This window comes from Ctenocephalides felis, unplaced genomic scaffold, assembly GCF_003426905.1.
Source record: "Ctenocephalides felis isolate EL2017-DRISC unplaced genomic scaffold, ASM342690v1 CF-g0.4_SCAFFOLD_00845, whole genome shotgun sequence".
NCBI classification, from domain to species: Eukaryota; Metazoa; Arthropoda; class Insecta; order Siphonaptera; family Pulicidae; genus Ctenocephalides; species Ctenocephalides felis.
In genome coordinates, this window is record NW_020536999.1 from 848806 (window position 1) to 867466 (window position 18661).

The 18661-nt window shown below is 29.3% G+C and overlaps 1 protein-coding gene across 1 annotated transcript in view; it reads right to left on the minus strand.

The window, feature by feature from the left end:
- Nucleotides 1-2336: 2336 nt before the first annotated feature.
- Nucleotides 2337-18661, minus strand: part of LOC113375941 (zinc finger protein 1-like) — a 44497-nt gene continuing 28172 nt past the window's right edge. Inside the window, 8 exon segments of the mRNA XM_026615880.1 lie at nucleotides 2337-2709; nucleotides 4991-5401; nucleotides 7734-7805; nucleotides 7808-7851; nucleotides 10878-11201; nucleotides 12926-13173; nucleotides 14695-14909; nucleotides 16350-16600. Of these exon segments, the coding sequence (XP_026471665.1) occupies nucleotides 2516-2709; nucleotides 4991-5401; nucleotides 7734-7805; nucleotides 7808-7851; nucleotides 10878-11201; nucleotides 12926-13173; nucleotides 14695-14909; nucleotides 16350-16600 (1759 nt within the window). The 3' untranslated portion in view covers nucleotides 2337-2515.

Here is an 18661-nt window from a genome sequence, read left to right on the forward strand (position 1 = left end):
TAATTTTTAGAAAAATGAAGAATATTTATATAGATATTTTTTAAACGATGATTTTTACATATAGTTAACAAAATTCTTTTTAACATCCGTTTGACGACCTGTGTGTACGAGTGTCGCCTATAGACGACATGCAGTGTGTCGACTTTTGTTTCAAGATTTATCACTCTGAATAAAATTCTTAAGAATTCGAATTCGTTATTGTAATTTTTCATCTTCAAATACATTTTCATTAATAATTAGAAAATTTTTAAATATTTTGAGCAACAAATACATATTATAAAATTTTTCTGTCGATTTGCCAAAAAACAAATACGTAAACTATATAGAAACCTTCATGTGAAATCATTTCTTATGTAAAAAAATAAAAATAAATGTAATGTAATTGTATAATAGTTAATATTTAATACTTCATAAATGTCTTGTTAAAATTAAATACCAAAAATAGTAATAATATATATTTATATACAGAACTTAAAATAAAATAAAAATATTTCCTCTATTTGGTACGGGTAAGGAAGACTCGTTAACATAAACATCTCAATGTATATTTGGCAAATAAAATTTGGCAAGATTTCATTTATGACTATTTTATAATATATATATATATATATATATATATATATATGATAAAATTGATTCTTGGGCATCCATCCAATAATTAAAAAACAGTTTTATTGAAAAATGTTTTTATTAAGGGAACATACGTTTCGGGTCTAGATTTGACCCATCTTCAGTGCATACAAATAAATTTAAAAAAAAAATTTTTTTTTAAAAATAACACAAAGAAACAACACAAAATTGTAACGAAAAAATAAATATGAAATAAAAAATTGAAAAGACGTCAAGTTATGAAAATTTTGAAAATTGTAAAATTAAAATAAATAATATGTTTTGTTATAAAAAAGCTTATTCCAAACTAACAACATGTTCGTTTGGAATAAGCTTTTTTATAATAAACATATTATTTTTTAATTTTACAATTTTCAAAATTTTCATAACTTGACGTCTTTTCAATTTTTTATTTCATATTTATTTTTCGTTACAATTTTGTGTTATTTTTTTAAAAAAAAATTTTTTTTTAAATTATTTGTATGCACTGAAGATGGGTCAAATCTAGACCCGAAACGTATGATCCCTTAATAAAAACATTTTTCAATAAAACTGTTTTTTAATTATTGGATGGATGCCCAAGAATCAATTTTATCATATTATTTCACCATCTGAAGAAAAACCTTTCGCTTTATATATATATATATATATATATATATATATGTATATATATATATATGTATATATATATATATATAAAGCAAAAGGTTTTTCTTCAGATGGTGAAATAATATGATAACTGATATATATATATATATATATATATATATATATATATATATATATATGATATCAGTTTTCAGTTCAGGGCAATACATCAATTAAAAAATTTGTATGACTTTAAAACAATTTTATTTTTTCCATACGTTTCGACACATTGTTTTGTGTCATCTTCAGTGGACTATGTAATTGTAATAATCCTAATTATTTCAAATTATAATTGTTCACAATGCACAATCCTAATTATATCATATTATAAATGTTCACAATGCGAGGATCGGAGCACAGAAATGTACGGCGTGATGTTACTTTACAAATTCATAAAAAATCTCATTCAAAAATTTATATATTGTTCAATTTAAAATGACAAAGATTGTTTTTTGTTGCATTGTGAACATTTATAATATGATATAATTAGGATTGTGCATTGTGAACATTTATAATATGCAATAATTAGGATTAATTCAATTACATAGTCCACTGAAGATGACACAAAACAATGTGTCGAAACGTATGGAAAAATAAAATTGTTTTAAAGTCATACAAATTTTTAATTGATGTATTGCCCTGAAAACTGAATATCACATATTTCAACATCAAAATTATATAAAAAAATTTAATATATATATATATATATATACATATTATAAATTATATATATATTATATATTTGGTACATTTCGAGTATTATTATGGTACTAAATTAATATTAATATCGACTGGCAATTTTTAATCTTTGGCAAAATTAAAATTTGGCAACGTAATATTATCTTTATGGCAACTTGAATTCACAGATAAAACTTTGTTAAAACTAAGAAATAAAATATAATAAAATTTTATAATACGATAATAGAAATATTTGGTAAAATTAAATATAATCTATTTATATATTTACTTAAAAAATTGGTTTCATATATATGTATATATACATGCATAAAACTAACAAACACTGGAGTATTTTCATTTTTAAATCACATCTAATAAAAAAACATTAATAATCTCACGTAGTAAAAAATAGATTTGGAATTTCATTTTTAATTAATATATATTTAATATTTATGTACTTTACCGCGATACCGAGTCGATAAAACTTAAAAAATTAAGTACTTGCGTTCTGTTAAGTCCATTATTAGTTCATGTTCCGCCCGCTCGGTACCTGCCGGTTCGCAACCTGGATATCTGGTTCTTACTCTCGGTATGGTTTGCAGTACGAATAGCGATGGTTCATGTGCTGGCTGTATGAGCCAGAGTGCGAGAACCTTTTCAAACATTTGCAACATTGAAAGGGTTTCTCTCCGCTGTGCAGACGTTTGTGCTCTGTGAGGTGGTGTTTGTGCTTGAATGCCTTAGGGCACTCGACACACTTGTAGGGCCTTTGACCTAAAGCGATAAAGGATACATGTGTTGACTATGCTTCGTATTTATTACCTTCCCGTCGGGTAAAAATATTGCTCTAATTTTTTTTCCCAAATTTTTTTTCCCAATTTTTTTCCCCAAAGATTTTTTTCCTGAAAAATCAAAGGCTATAGTCCATGGTTTTCCCCAAAGTTTTTTGCCCCGAATTTTTTTCCCAATTTTTTTCCCAATTTTTTCCCCAAATTTTTTTTTCAACTTTTGGATCGATTTTGAATCGAAATTGAAATTTTTTACATTTCTTCACGGCATACCTCAGAAAAAATGGATGTGTGTGTGAGTGTATGTATAGGTAAAATTTTTCGGTTTCGATTGGTCGATTTATCTGTTCAATTATGTTCTTATTTAAACTTTTCAATAATTCTATAGACTGTTCTCTTATTCTTAACCAACTATCCTTTAATGTTCCAAGGTTATCTACGCGTTCGCAATATTTTTCAATTATCCTACTCCTAAATCTAATTCTCTCTTAAATTCGCCTATTTTACTTATATCCTCTAACTTTAACTTAATTAATAATGAAATAGATATTTACAACACTTCACCTAATCAAATAATCTCCATCTGCACAAGTTAACCTTTTTATTTTCTTTTCAAATATCTCAATATTTTATCTTATTCTGTTTATAAATAATATTGGTACATTCTGCATTATATGTAATTTTATGTTAAGCATTTTATGTTCATAACTATATATTGTAATTTTGTATATATATTTTAATTGTTATTCATTATCTAAAATAATTGTAATTTTGAGTACTCTTGGAAGAAATCTGTGGGCTATATATTTAAAAATAAATAAATAAATAAATATATCGTAGTATTTCATTTAAATATACAACAATTAAACATTTATTTATGATCTTTTAATCCGTCTGATATAGTCACTATCTAAATATCTGGTCCTTCGAAAATATAAACAAAATGTAATTTTTAATAGAGTTCGGCAGCATCTCGGTGAATCACGAACTTCTGTATACTTTTAATCTATCTTTTCACAACATATTTAGCCTTGAGGCAAGTTACATGAACTTCCCGATATGTGTAATTAATCGACTTAATCAATAAAAAATAATTTAATTTATGAGTGATTAGAAGTATTCCGAGTGGATTTATTTATTACACATGATTGAAAACGAACGAACACTTTAACTCGGAGCATTTTCTAATAGCAAATTTTCAAAAATCACCAGTTTTTATAATTGAACCAGTTTCCATAGGACTTTAATGGTTTAGTATGTTCATCAAAACCAAGTACTCTATCGTTAAGTAAATAATAAATAATAAATCGTCTAATTTTAATTTTAACAAACGTCAAAAAAACTACTCATTTTCTTAATCTTTGATGAATTTTTAAAATTAAAGTACTTAAGACCGTGATATTTTAGTAAGTTCTATAAGACCATGATAAATATCGCCAAAAAAAAGTTTCATGAAAATCGGCTTAAATTTGTTTTTCAACAGTTAATACAAGAAAACGGCTCGGTAGATTTTCACCTAAATCTAATCAGTATCATTTCCAATTTATATCTTTCGAACAGTTTTTGATTTTTTAAAATCGATTCGGTAGTTTGAGCTTAAATGTGAACGAAAAGTTTAACACTTTTTTTCAAATTACAAAGAAACGGCTCGGCAGATCTTCTCACAAAACTGACAAATTATAGTCCTCATTGAGATACATCAAATGGCTTTTAGATTATAAAAGAAAACGGCCCGGTCGATCTTTACCAAAAACTAATAAGCACGATTCCCAATCAATATCTATCAACCGTTTTTGAATTTTCTAAATCGATTCAGAATTGCGGGCTGAAACGTGGACGAAAATTTTTTCACTTTTCGTCGCACACGACTGAGAAACGCTAGTCCTCATCGAGATACATCGAAAGGGCTTTTAAATTTTTGAAATCGGTCCAGCCGTTTTGGAGAAAACGTCGATTTACGGCAAAAAATCTGTTCACACACACACACACCACATACACACACACACACACACATACTTTTTCCAAATTTGTTCTCATTCGATTCAGAATGGCTCGAAACGTCGAGAAAACATAAAATTAGCGAATCGGATTTTTTGATGAAAACAAACTTCTCCTTCGGGAAGTTAAATAACACGAGTTGAAGTTAATTATGAAGTAAAAAAAAACCTAAAAAAAAAATTATATCCTCAAATAGTATATGTGATTTCAAAATCATTAATTTATTGTAGTAAAACAAAAACTTGTGATAAATTGACTTAAACCCTTACCTGAATGTTCATATTTATGCCTCGCCAACGAGCTCTGTTTCGAAAACGCCTTATCGCACTGATCACAAACAAACTGCCCATCCTCCTCCTTGACCTGCACCAAATGCCCACCATTACTCTGACTTCGTTTCGCATCAGGAATCAGCAGACCATCCTCCTCCTTCACCATCTTGCTCCAACTCCTCTTACCGGAAAAGTTAGTCGGGCTGTCACTGTTCTTCATCTGATACTGCTGGGTGAGTTGACTCAGGTTGTTGTTCAAATTGGCCTGGATCGATATAGGCGACAACTTTTTGGAACCTAGATAACCATTTTTGTGGGCAAAGTTGCTGGCCGTGTAACTCGGATTGATTAGGGGATAGGTCATGGTGAGAAGTCTGGGTGATGGTGTTCTTGTTAAGATGTCATTGCCTAGAAGAGAAGAGAAACAAGGTTGAGGAAATGTATCTTAAGCAATAAATTATGGTATGTTAATGAACATATATTACATGAACATTACACTAGACAACACAAGAAGTTTCATATTGAACAAAATAGAAAGAAGAAATTGAGAGAAAATGTCATATGGAGCACTAGTAAAATATATAATGAATTGCCGAACAATATTAATCCTTCTTTGCATGATTTTTTCTATTTTAATAAAATAAATCAGGGTGATGTAATTAATGCTCGAGATTAAAGAAAAAATATTTTAAAAAATCCTAATGTAAATAGAAGTATGTATTATGTAAAAAACAATATGATGGAAATTTTCATCATCATGCATTGCCACATATCTAGCTCAGAACTATAAAAAATATATTGTTTATTCAACCTTCTTATTATTTTTATTTTAACACAAATTGATACCACATTTACTGAATTGGCCCATTGTAAGCAGACACTTTTTTACTTTCACCCCTTTCTTGAGAATTTTTTATAAACATTCCAAGAGTTTATAATAACTCGATCAAATAGATAAAAAAATATGCAAATGCAACTTTTTAGACCTCTTTGTTATATGATTTCTGCCCAAAAAGCTATCCATGAAATCTACTTCTCATACAAATCATAATCTGTTTCTTCAAGGAAACAACACAAAAAAAAACATTTACAAACTAACTGTAAGTAGAATTCTGTCTTAAGGCAATTAAGGCATCGTTCCTTAAGGCAAATTGCTGGAACTTCCCGTACCAAAAATTATTATTTTTTTAAAAAACGATTAACATTTTTGAAAAAAATTTACTTCGAAAAAATAAGATTTTTGAGGAACTGAATTTATTAAACTGATATTTGAGAAAATAAATTGGACAAAAAATTACTTTTTTTTGAGAAAAAATGTTTTCTTTGTTTTGACTTATTTTGGAAGATCTAAACTTTTTTTCAAAGCAATCGTACTGCTTTAACTGCATAGAGGTGAAATGCCAAGGCGCGTAAGCGCCGCGTCGCCGTCTAACGGATAAACATTGAATTGGTACGGAACCCATAGGAATGTAAACAAAATTTATACTTATTATTAAAATCTCTGTAAAATATCTGATAATTTGATGTGCATATGTCTAATGATAATTTTTAACCGCCAAGTGGCATTTTTTTTTACTTTTTTTATTAGATCTCCGAAACCGCTAGACCTGCCCTAATGAAAATTTGATCAGTTCTTGATCTTGTTAATATAAATGAAATGTATTTTGAATTATTCAAATCGGACGCTCCGTTCTCTTGAAAACTGACTTACCGTTTTTGGCGCTTTTTGCCCCATATCTTCGGAACGGCTAGACCTGCCTTTGCCAAATACTAATCAGCACGTCTCCTTATCTATACGAATCGAATGTTTTTTGAATTATTCAAATCGCTTCATCTGTGTTCCCGAAATCGTCGACGAAAATTTGTATCCGCACGCACTCACACACACACATACATCCATTTTTTCTAAGGTATGCCAAAATGTTCAGAAGGTCTTGAAACGTAAAGATATATAAAAATTTTCATTTTCGATTTTTTTGCAATTACTATAACTTCCCGTAGTATAGTTATGGTAATGGGTCGAAAATAGAAAATGTAAATTTTTGCATTTCTCGACGTTTTGAAGGTTTCTGAACATTTTGGCATACCTCAGAAAAAATGGATGTGCGTGTGTGTGCGTTTTGTATGTCCGCATTTTTTGTAATTTTGGATTAAAAATTCAAAAAATTACCCAGGCTAAGCACAGTCTAAGCGCCACCCTGGTACAAATGTTTACCCAAGTGCGTTTAGACTGTTTATGTAAAGGAGAAATTTTCCAATTTTATGAAAAACTATTGAAAAATGTGAAAATGACGCCAAGCTAAGCGCAGTATAAGTGAAAATGTCGCACAGAATTATTTGCAAATGCGTTTAGACTGTGACTATACGGGAGCGATTTTTCAATTTTGTGCAAATTAGGCAACTATTTTTTTTTTAAATTGAATTCGAAATGAAATAATGATTGTTAATGTTCTGGAGATAAATTGATTTATGATTTACATTTGAATTGCTCAGATATAACAAGATAGCAAAAATAATGAAAGTTACAGTATTTGTAATAATATATTTGAAAACGTTTAAAATTTCTCGAATATTTCATTACGGCACGGAAAGTTCCAGCAATTTGCCTTAAGGCACGATGCCATACACTACTAGTTTTAAAATTGATATAGTAACGAATAATATTTTTGGTTTTGTTATTTTAGAGTAGTGTTTCACAGTAGTGTTTAGATGTAACAAAATTAATAATTATTTTACTTACCTATTGGTGAGCACTCGGATGAGCAATTGGAGGATCCTTGTTGCACTCCGCACATCCTCATAATGCCATTAGTTGCTGCTCATCGGAAATAGCTGTTCTCACTCTTACTTTGCGCTCACTGCAAAAAAATAAATGATAATAAAACAAATCCTCAAACTATCATCTGGTACAAATGTTTATCCAAGTGCGTTTAGACTGTTTCTATGCTGGAGCACTTTTCCAATTCGAATTTTGTGAAAACAAATGAAAAATGTGAAAATGCCGCCAGGCTAAGCACAGTATAAGTAAAAATGTTGCACAGAATTATTTGCAAATGCTGTTTAGACTGTGACTATACGGGAGCACTTTTTCAATTTTGTGCAAATTAAGGCAACTATTTTTTTTTGGAAATTGAAAATGACGATTGTTAATGTTTTGCAGATAAATTGATTTATGATTTACATTTGATTTGCTCAGATTAAAATAAATAATATATTTTATTATAAAAAAGGTTTTTCCAAACGAACATGTTGTCAGTTTTTTATAATAAAATATATTATTTATTTTAATTTTACTATTTTTTTTTTTTAAAATTTCATAACTTGATGTCTTATCAATTTTTTATTTCATATTTAATTATTTTTTAGTGCAATTTTGTGTGCTTTTGTGTTATTTTTTTAAAACTTATTTGTATGGTGAGTTTCTTTACATTTGTTTTATTTTATGGTTGTTTTTCATATATACTTTTCATATACATTGTTCTACTTATTTTTGTCTGTAATTATGTATTTTTTATATTGTTTTAATTTGTTTCCCTGAAATATTTATTTGTAGCACTGAAGATGGGTCAAATCAAGACCCGAAACGTATGTTTCTCTAAATAAAAACATTTTTCAATAAAACTGTTTTTTAATTACTGGATGGATGCCCAGGAAACAATTTTATCATATATATATATATATATATATATATATATATATTTACTAGCTGACCCGGCAAACGTTGTTTTGCTAAGTAAGGTATATTCTGAACAATTTCTGGAGAATCAAAAATATTAATACTTTTAGTGTATAAGGATGTGTTTTGTTTGAATGCTATGTACAATGAGGTATTATAAAAACAATAAACCCCATTAGTTTGTCTATATTTTGTCAATACAATCAAACTGGAAGTTTTATACACTTTCTATAGAAAACATAAACTCTTTTTTGGTCTTTCGACTTATTGATTACGTTTCAAGATTTTTTCAGATTCGTTTTGGTTTCTGGATTTTGTGTATAATTGTAAATAATACTACTGAGCTTATACAAAATTTTCAAAATTCTGCGAGGAAAGATAGAAAATGAATTAAGTATTTCTTCTTTGACCTGCTTTTTGAAAAATGAATTAAAGTAAATTTAATAAAAAGTATATATGTAGAGCAGGGAGAGGCACAAAGGTCCAATTTGATTTTGAGCAAATATTAATTATGTATATTATAAAAATCAAACCAATTATATCACAACAAATATCACATTTCAAAAGAATGTTTCAGTAACACTGTCAGCTACTTCATCATTGTAGAAATGTGTTTTTTTGCTGTCTTTCAAAAAAATTTTATCTAGATCTTTTCATCCCATAGGCGGGGTAACTTGGAACGGTCAAGTGGCAAACAGGTTTAATGTCTTATTTAAATTTTAAAGGTATTTTACAAAATAATTACATTTTTAACTAATGCTAAAAAACTACCAACGGAAGAAAATCCTTTTATTATGGATTTTCACATATTACCGTTAATCTCCTGATAGCAAAGTCATAAGAATCAAGGTTAAAGCTACTTATACATCTTTTTCCCTCTACTTTCAAATATTGTTGTTAAACTATGCTCGACTTTACTGGTTTTTGACACTTCGGTGGTGGACCTTTATAACCCCTTCATATATTACTATCTATTCTTCGATAAATTCTGGGAAATTATAACTGAGAAAATGTTATTCGACAAAATGTCCCTTTGATCGATACCAAATTTAGGTTCTGAATTTAAATAACATAAATAAAAAATAATAAAACCTAGAAAATGTTTTATAAATACCAATGAGTATATAATTATTCAAATAAGATCTTTCAGAGTACCGTTTTTAAGAAAAGTATGATTTGCAAAAAAGGGTGCTACAACGCCAAAAAATACATTTTCATAATAACATTTCAAAAAAGTTGATATTGTTGAGTTCATAGTAACACTTGCGGCTCTATTACATGATTTTACTGAATTGCAAATTTATAGCTGTTTTTGTAAGAAACATGTATGATTTTATATTTTTATAATTTAGTACACATATTAAGAAATAACATACTAAAATTTTGTAACTCTAGTATAACGTTTTATATTTTTAAATATTTTTCAAAATACTCATCAAACCGAGGACTTGCAACTATCGGAAACTAGATATGCAGGAGCGCATTTGTTACAAAATTGCACATTCATAGCTTTTTTTGTTAGAAACATATGTGATTTTATATTTTTATAATTGAGTACATATATTAGGTAATAACATACTAAAATTGCATAGCTCTAGTATAATATTGTATATATTTTTAAAACATTTTTCAAAAGTACTTCTCATATCATATTCAACCGTCGGTTCGCAACTAATAAAAATAGAGTATGCAATTTTTTAGTTTCTTTTGTTAGAAACATATTTGATTTTATATTTTTATAATTCAGTACACATATTAAGAAATAACATACTATAATCATAACTGTATTACAACGCTTTATATTTTTAAAATATATTTTAAGCCATCAATTTGTTCACATAAAACGTTTAGTAACGTTTTTGTATATAAATATAACTACGAACAAAACTACTTACTACAATTTAAACATAATTAAATAATATTCACGTAAAACATCCTATTAAACATAATCGAACATTATCTGTCAAAAACGTTTGACATTTGACGTATTAGCCACCGTCCATTGTTTTATTCAAATGACGCTTCTACAAAAAATTTCAAATTAAAAATGTAAAGTTTCTACGCGATTTTGGAATAATATCTCACCTTTCCGACAACCTACTGATTAGCACGAATTTTACAAGACTAAGACTGGCCAAATCGGTTTAGAGTTTCAGCGGATTATTTTATCGAGAGCTACATTTTTATATATAAGATAATTATCCTTACCCGTGACTTGAAGGACTGCTGTTAGACGCAACATCATCCACATCAGGATCACTTGACGAGTCTCTTCTTTTAATGAATCCAGTTGGTTCCAAACCATCCATGGCATCGATCCCACTTCCCAAACCGTCAGACAAATAAGATCTAAATCTGCCGGAGGCAGACTGATCCTGGAAATGATATTTGTTGGATGCCGATAAGTACTCATTCCTAAGTGCCAAAGTTTCAGCCATTTGTGCTGCCAATCCTTCGTGTTTCCTGAACTCTAAAGATTGTTGCAACTGGTTCTGAAGACTCGGTTGTTGAGGAGGAGTCGGAGAAGTCAACCTGGGGTAAAAGATATTTATTTATTTTATTTATTTATTTTTATTTATTCATAAGTAAGCCGTAATCAATAATAATAGATATTATTTCAGGCTCTTGTCAAGCTTATTCATAATTAATATTAAAAGGATAGTAATTTTATAATAATCATAGTAGATGCACAAATTTCGTTTCTGAAAAAAAGAGCTGAAACTAGCTGTAAGTGGAATTCTGTCTTAAGGCAATTAAGGCATCGTGCCTTAAGGCAAATTGCTGGAACTTCCCGTACCAAAAATTATTATTTTTTTAAAAACGATTAACATTTTTGAAAAAAAATTACTTCAAAAAAATAAGATTTTTGACAAACAATTAGACAAAAAATTACTTTTTTTTGAAAAAAAAATTCTTTTTATTTTTTTTTTTAATTTTTTTTTTTAATTTTTTTTTAAAAAAAAAATGGTTTCTTTATTTTGACATATTTTGAAAAATCTAAACTTTTTTTCAAAGCGATCGTACTGCTTTAACTGCATAAAGACGAAATATCAAACCGCGTCGACGTCTAACGCGTAAACATTGGTACGGAACCCATAGGAATGTAAACCAAAATTATACTTATTGTTAAAATCTCTATAAAATATCTGATAATTTGATGTGCATATGTCTAATGATCATTTTTGACCGCCAAATGGCTTTTTTTTTTACTTTTTTCGTTATATCTCCGAAACCGCTAAACCTGCCCTTATAAAAATTTGATCAAATCTTCATCTTGTTAATACAAGTAAAATGTTTTTTGAATTATTAAAGTCGGACGCTCCGTCCTATTAAAAACTGAGGTACCGTTTTTGGCACTTTTTGCCCCATATCTTTGGAACGGCTAGACCTACCTCCGCCAAAAACTAATCAGCACGTCTCCTTATCAATATGGATCGAATGTTTTTTAAATTATTCAAATTGCTTCATCCGTGTTCCCGAAATCGTCGATGAAAATTTGTATCCGCACACACATACACACACGCATACACACACACATACATCCATTTTTTCCAAGGTATGCCAAAATATTCAGAAACCTCTGAAACGTAAAGATATATAAAAATTTTCATTTTCGATTTTTTTGCGATTACTATAACTTACCCTACGGGAAGTTAATAATAAGCAATTTAAACCAAATTTGGGTTTTAGGGTGACATGTTCCAGATAAAGTTGGTGATAGTGAGATAGAGATATGATCAGTCCACTTTAAATTATTATTAATATGAATACCAAGAAACTTTGATACTAGCGAAAAATCATATGCTGAATTATTGATGGTTAAAGAAGTGATATTATTGGACAAACGATTTTTAGTACAAAAAGATATGATTTGGGTCTTATCACTATTTAGGACTAGATTATTTTCACAGAACCATTTCGTTATTTCTAACATAACCACACTTAATTTATGTTGTAATTCATTAAGAGATTTGGCCTTGATGATAACGCTGGTGTCATCCGCAAAAAGAATGAAATCACAAAGATTTGTACAATGGGGTAAATCATTAATATATATGAGAAATAGGAGAGGCCCTAAAATTGATCCTTGGGGCACACCCAATGTACGTGTCAATTTATCCGAAATTATTTATTCGTGATCATTATTTAAGTAAACGCTTTGTGTTCGATTAGACAGGTAAGATTTAAATAGTTTAAGCGAACGTCCGCGATACTTGATAAAATTGTTCAGATGTTATATATTTTTTATATCTTACCTGTGCATGTTGACAGCCAAAAATTGTTTGGTGACGCAAGCGTTAACATTCTCCAAAATCGAATTTAAACCTCCAAGTCCTCCAGAATTCTCCTCTTCGTGTGTCTCAACAACGTCCTTTGGTGACGTTGACGTCAAATCACGTCTTTCTGGTAATGAAGGCGATTGATGACGTTCAACAACAGGAGACGAAGTTGCACGAGGCACCAGGTCTTCGGGTATCACAGGTTTTGATTCACGGTCTTCGTTCTAATAAAAAAAAAATCATAATTATAGTACTTCCCGAAGAAGAAGTTTATGTTTTCATAAAAAAATCCGACTCGCTAATTTTATGTTTTCTCGGCGTTTCAAGCCATTCTGAATCGAATGAGAACAAATTTGGAAAAAGTATGTATGTGTGTGTGTGTGTGTGTGAACAGATTTTCTGCCGTAAATCGTTTTCTCGAAAAACGGCTGGACCGATTTCAAAAATTTAAAAGCCATTCGATGTATCTCGATGAGGACTATCGTTTGTCAGTTTTGTGCGACGATCGGCCGAGACGTTTCTTTATAAATCGCAGAAAAGTGAAAAAAAATCCCCCACGTTTTAGCCCGTAATTCTGAATCGATTTTGAAAATTCAAAATACGAAAGATATTGGTTGGGAATCGACCTGATTAGTTTTTGGTAAAGATCGGCCGGGCCGTTTTCTTGTAATAAAGTGTTAAAAAAATTTTTTCGACGATTTTTAATTTCCCCGAGAATCGAAAATAAAATTTTTTGCATTTCTCGACGTTTTGAAGGATTTTTGCATTTCTCGACGGATGTGTGTGTGTGTGTGTTTGTGTGTTTCGTGTGTTCGCATTTTTTCGTTCACGTTTTCGGGCGCACGGATCAACCGATTTGAATGGTTTAAAAAACATTCGATCCCTATTGATAGGGATATGAGCTGATTAGTTTTTGGCAAAGGCAGGTCCAGCCGTTCCGGAGATACGGAGCAAAAAGTGCAGAAAATTTAAATCGAGTTTTTGAGAGATCGGAGCATCGAATTTGAATGATTCGTAATGAAGAGGAGAATTGGTGATTAATTTTTGGCAAAGGCAGGTCCAGCGGTTTCGGAGCTACATAGCTAAATGTGCAAAAAATGGCAGTTTTTGAAAGAACTAAGCGTCCGATTTAAATGATCCAAAGAACTTTCTGCTTGTTTCAATAAAATAATTGCTTTTGGAGAAAAAAAATTTGTTTCCAATTTTTTTTTTCCAAAAATATTTTTGTAATTTTGGATTAAAAACTCAAAAAATGACCCAGGCTAAGCACAGTCTAAGCGCCACTCTGGTACAAATTTTTACCCGAGTGAGTTTAGACTGTGCACTGTTCCAATTTTGTGAAAACTAATAAAAAATGTAAAAATGCCAAGCTAAGCACAGTATAAGTGAAAATATCGCACTGAATTATTTGCAGATGCGTTTAGACTGTGACTATACGGGTGCACTTTTTCAATTTTGTGTAAATTAGGCAACTAAACTATTTTTTTGAAATTAAATTCGAAATGAGATGACGATTGTTAATGTTCTGGAGATAAATTGATTTATGATTTACATTTGATTTGCTCAGATATAACAAGATAGCAAAAACAATGAAAGTTACAGTATTTGTAATAATATATTTGAAAACGTTTAAAATTTCTCGAATATTTCATTACGATACGGGAAGTTCCAGCAATTTGCCTTAAGGCACGATGCCATACACCACTAGTTTAATTTTTAATTTACGAATTTTCCATTCTACTGACCTCATATTCCTCATAATCGTCAGCATTGACCTCCTCGATCATGTCCTCAGGATCAGATCCCAATTCCATTTTATCAGGAGTGCTTTTTCTCTGCTGCTCCAGCAGCTGTTGCTGTGTGTTGCTCGCAGCAGCTGCAAACAACTGCTCATTTCGCTGTTGATGATGATGCATTTGTAGTTGGCGCAAAAGTTCTCCGTATTGGTGATGTGGACCAGCTGGTAAAAAATTTAAAAAAAAAAATTAAAAAATCAGCATCAAAGGGTCTGGGCGTGTTTCCATACAGAATTGACCCCACCCTGGTATTTAAATTATTTTGATGCCATTTTATAGGTATTTTCGAGAAAATTCGAAATACCAAATTTCAAATTCGTAGCTCATCATTTGGCCGAGATATCAGTGAAAACATGTGAAAGTGGCCCCTTTTTTCAAACTCACTTTTTGACGGAAATATGAGAGATATCGAAAAAATGTTAACGTCATTCTATTTATACTGATCTTGTCTATGTTGTTCATAAAAAATAATGTGAAAAAATTATTTATTAGTGCGTGAAATGGTGAAAATGATTTTTCATTTTCCATTTTCTACCAGTGCGGCTCTTTTGACTACTTTTATATTAGCATCATTCGAAAGCCTGTACATTTTTCTTCTGTTATTCAAAAATTCATTTAAATGTAAGTGGAACTTTGGGTGGAAAGTTGGAAAAACTTAAGCTAGTACACGCGCTGCCGGTACAAGAACGCCCATATAAAGTCGCTTTGCAAGAGCAAGTCGTATCGCGCGCCTCGACAAAATCTGTATATAAGTATGGAAATATTTATTAAAAACCAAAATTTATTTATATCTTGTATATAAGTATATTCATTAGTCATAATAAAAATCCAACGCGCCGTATAAAAATAATAATTATTATTATTGATTATTTTCATACGCCGTATAAGCTTCTGACTAATATATTTCAATGTATAAAAAACTTAAGATTTCAATATTTTTCATATATTTACGTCGGTAATAAAAGGTATTTTAATTTTAATTCATTACCTTTTTTGATTTTTTGCAATGTTATTATATTTTATATAGTTATCATTAAATAAAAAATCGATAAAAATATGTCAGAATACATTTCATAGCTATTCAACGCAAGTATATAAGTATTAAAAATATATTAAGTATTAAAAGTATATTACAAAAAATATATCTCTGTTGTTAAAATTATAATTATTATGGCTATCCATGGCTATCCAAATGACAACTATTATTTTTTCAGCGAATAGTAAAAACAATTATAATTATTTTTTCTATGTATTGCTATACAATTATGCATCATCCACAGTTTTCTCAATTTAATTCCCTTTCTATGTAAATATTTATTGTAATACTTGCAATTTTTCTATTGTCACTAAAATGTAAAATTATTGCAATCAGTCAAGTCATAAATGGTGCACAGAAAATGAAAATATATTTTTTGCAAAACTAATATCGATTCAAAAAATAATAATTGCTATTTTACCTATTCTCCATGGAAAACCACAATAATTATAATTTGTGAAATTCTATGTGTAAACAAATTGCTCACAGAGATATAATTTTCAATATACTATTAATATATGAAAAATATTGAAATCGTAAGTTTTATGTTGTGATTTTTAGGACTTACCCAAACCATAAAATGGATTCAAAACTCTGCTTGCAGCCAAGAACGCTAAGAAGGCATCAGAGGTATTTCCTGATGCAGTTGCACCATTGTTTGGAATGTTGGTGGTTGCACCAGAGGATCGATATCCCATGGGATAATCCAGATTTTTCAAAGAGCCCAAATGATTGGCATCAGGAGTTCCATTTAAATTATTATTATTATTCAAATGCAACTGTGACGACGGGCTCGCATTGAGAGCATTGAGCAGAGACCTAGACAAATAATTCACACCATTACTATTTATCATCTAACCCAAGGGCGAGCAACCTTTTTAACCCACGGGCCAATTTGAATTTTCAATTATATATATATATATATATATATATATACATATACTCGTAATTTATATATATATATACTAGCTGACCCGGCAAATGTTTAGCTACAAAAAATATTTTTAGAAAAGCAATAGTATAAGAAATGACTAACTAATTCTGAATGTATAAATATTATACGTTGATAATTTACCCACAGTAACGCTAAAATACTAACATCCATATTGTAAGTATGTTATACTCATAAAAAAATTCCAGTTTTCTCTCAAAAACAGTTTTATCTTCTGATTTTAAAATTAAATTTCGAATTTTTTTGCTGAAATAGCTCCTTTTGTGAGACATTCAAAAACTATGTACTTCTCATGCACATCGAGAAATATTTGTACAATAGGATAAACCTGTAAATCATTAAATTTTACCGGAGGTAACCATTTCGTTGCCATTTTTAAAATGTTGCAGCGGATAGAGCGGATAAATTTATAAGCTCAGAAAAATCTTGACCGAATTTCAATTAAAAACGTTCAAAAAAAGGCGATAATAGCTATATAAAAAATGATTTGACGACTAAAATGACTATTATAAAATAATAAAAATTTGGAGTTGTGTGTAGTTTTCTACTGCGCATAAAAAATTAAAAAAAAGAACAGAATCTAAAAAAATTTTTACGGCCGTGATAAAAATAAATTGCTTTTTTGTTAAATAAAATTTAAGCTTTTTCATAAACTCTGATAAAAGTCTGATCTAAAATTAAGTCAAAAAATTTACTGACTGAGCGCGGGAATAATGTAATTGCAACAAAATTACAAAATTGCCACAAGAAAAGAACAAAAATATAAAATTGAACAAAGTATGTGTTTTATATAATTACGAGTGTATATTATAAGTGTTTATAAATATTAATACAAAATGAAAACAAATGATATTTAAAAGAAAATCAATTTTACTTGAAAGCTTTAATAAAAAAATGGCACTGTTTTTTTTATATAAGCTGATCAATATCAGCCGTTTTTTTTAGATTTTGTTCTTTATTTTAATTTTTTTTATTGCGGAAAGTAGCAAGGTGTATGTAGCTTTGATACGTTTTACTCAGTTTTGATAGGTGGTATTTTTTATGAATTTTATGGTTGAAATTAACATAGGTCCACAAAAAAGAGTTGTCTGGATTGGATGTATGACATATGTTTTCCAATGTGCCTTTTACCGCTGAAGATAAATCTATAGTCAAAATTGGGGCACAAAATATTGAAAAACATTTAAAAACTGGTACAATCTTCAATCTAGAATGTTGTGAATAAATTAATTATTCTCCAGCGACCTGTGTAATTGTTCGCGCACATAAGTACTTCCAAAAAAAGAATTTATCATAATTTGATTGCGTTTTTTTTTTCAAAAGCGAAAATTTCTCAGGGTTAACGTAAGATTTATAAAAAAAATTCGATATTTACTGAAAAAATGCATTTTTTAAATCTGTATTATATGAAAACAGCTGCCTTGTTAGCATTGAACATTTGGAATCACAATTAAAATTTGTGCACATTTTCTTTTCTTGAATATAAAAAGTGAAACACAAGATGATGCAGAAGATATTATTCTTTATTACCAAAATGACGAAAGGACTATAATTATTATTTCATATCCAAAAACAATTGTAATTCGCCGTTTGAGTCGTATACTCCTTTAAGCATTGTATCACTATTGAGCTAGCGTACTTTAGTATTGAAAATCGACATATTCACGATCTAAATTGCCAGGAAGTCTTTAAATTTACGATAATTTAACCCTCGAGACTTTAAAGATTTACTTATTTAATTATTTTAAATTTAGAAATACTTTGTTGCTATATTCTCGGACAAGTTCTCAATTTTTCTTGCAATATTGAAGCTTGTTAAACTAACATTTAAATAAATTAATATTTATTTTATCAGGAAATGCTATTTCTTCGAACAACAGTTACCAGAATTTGACTGACGACAAAATTAGCCTTTACAGCCGTATTTG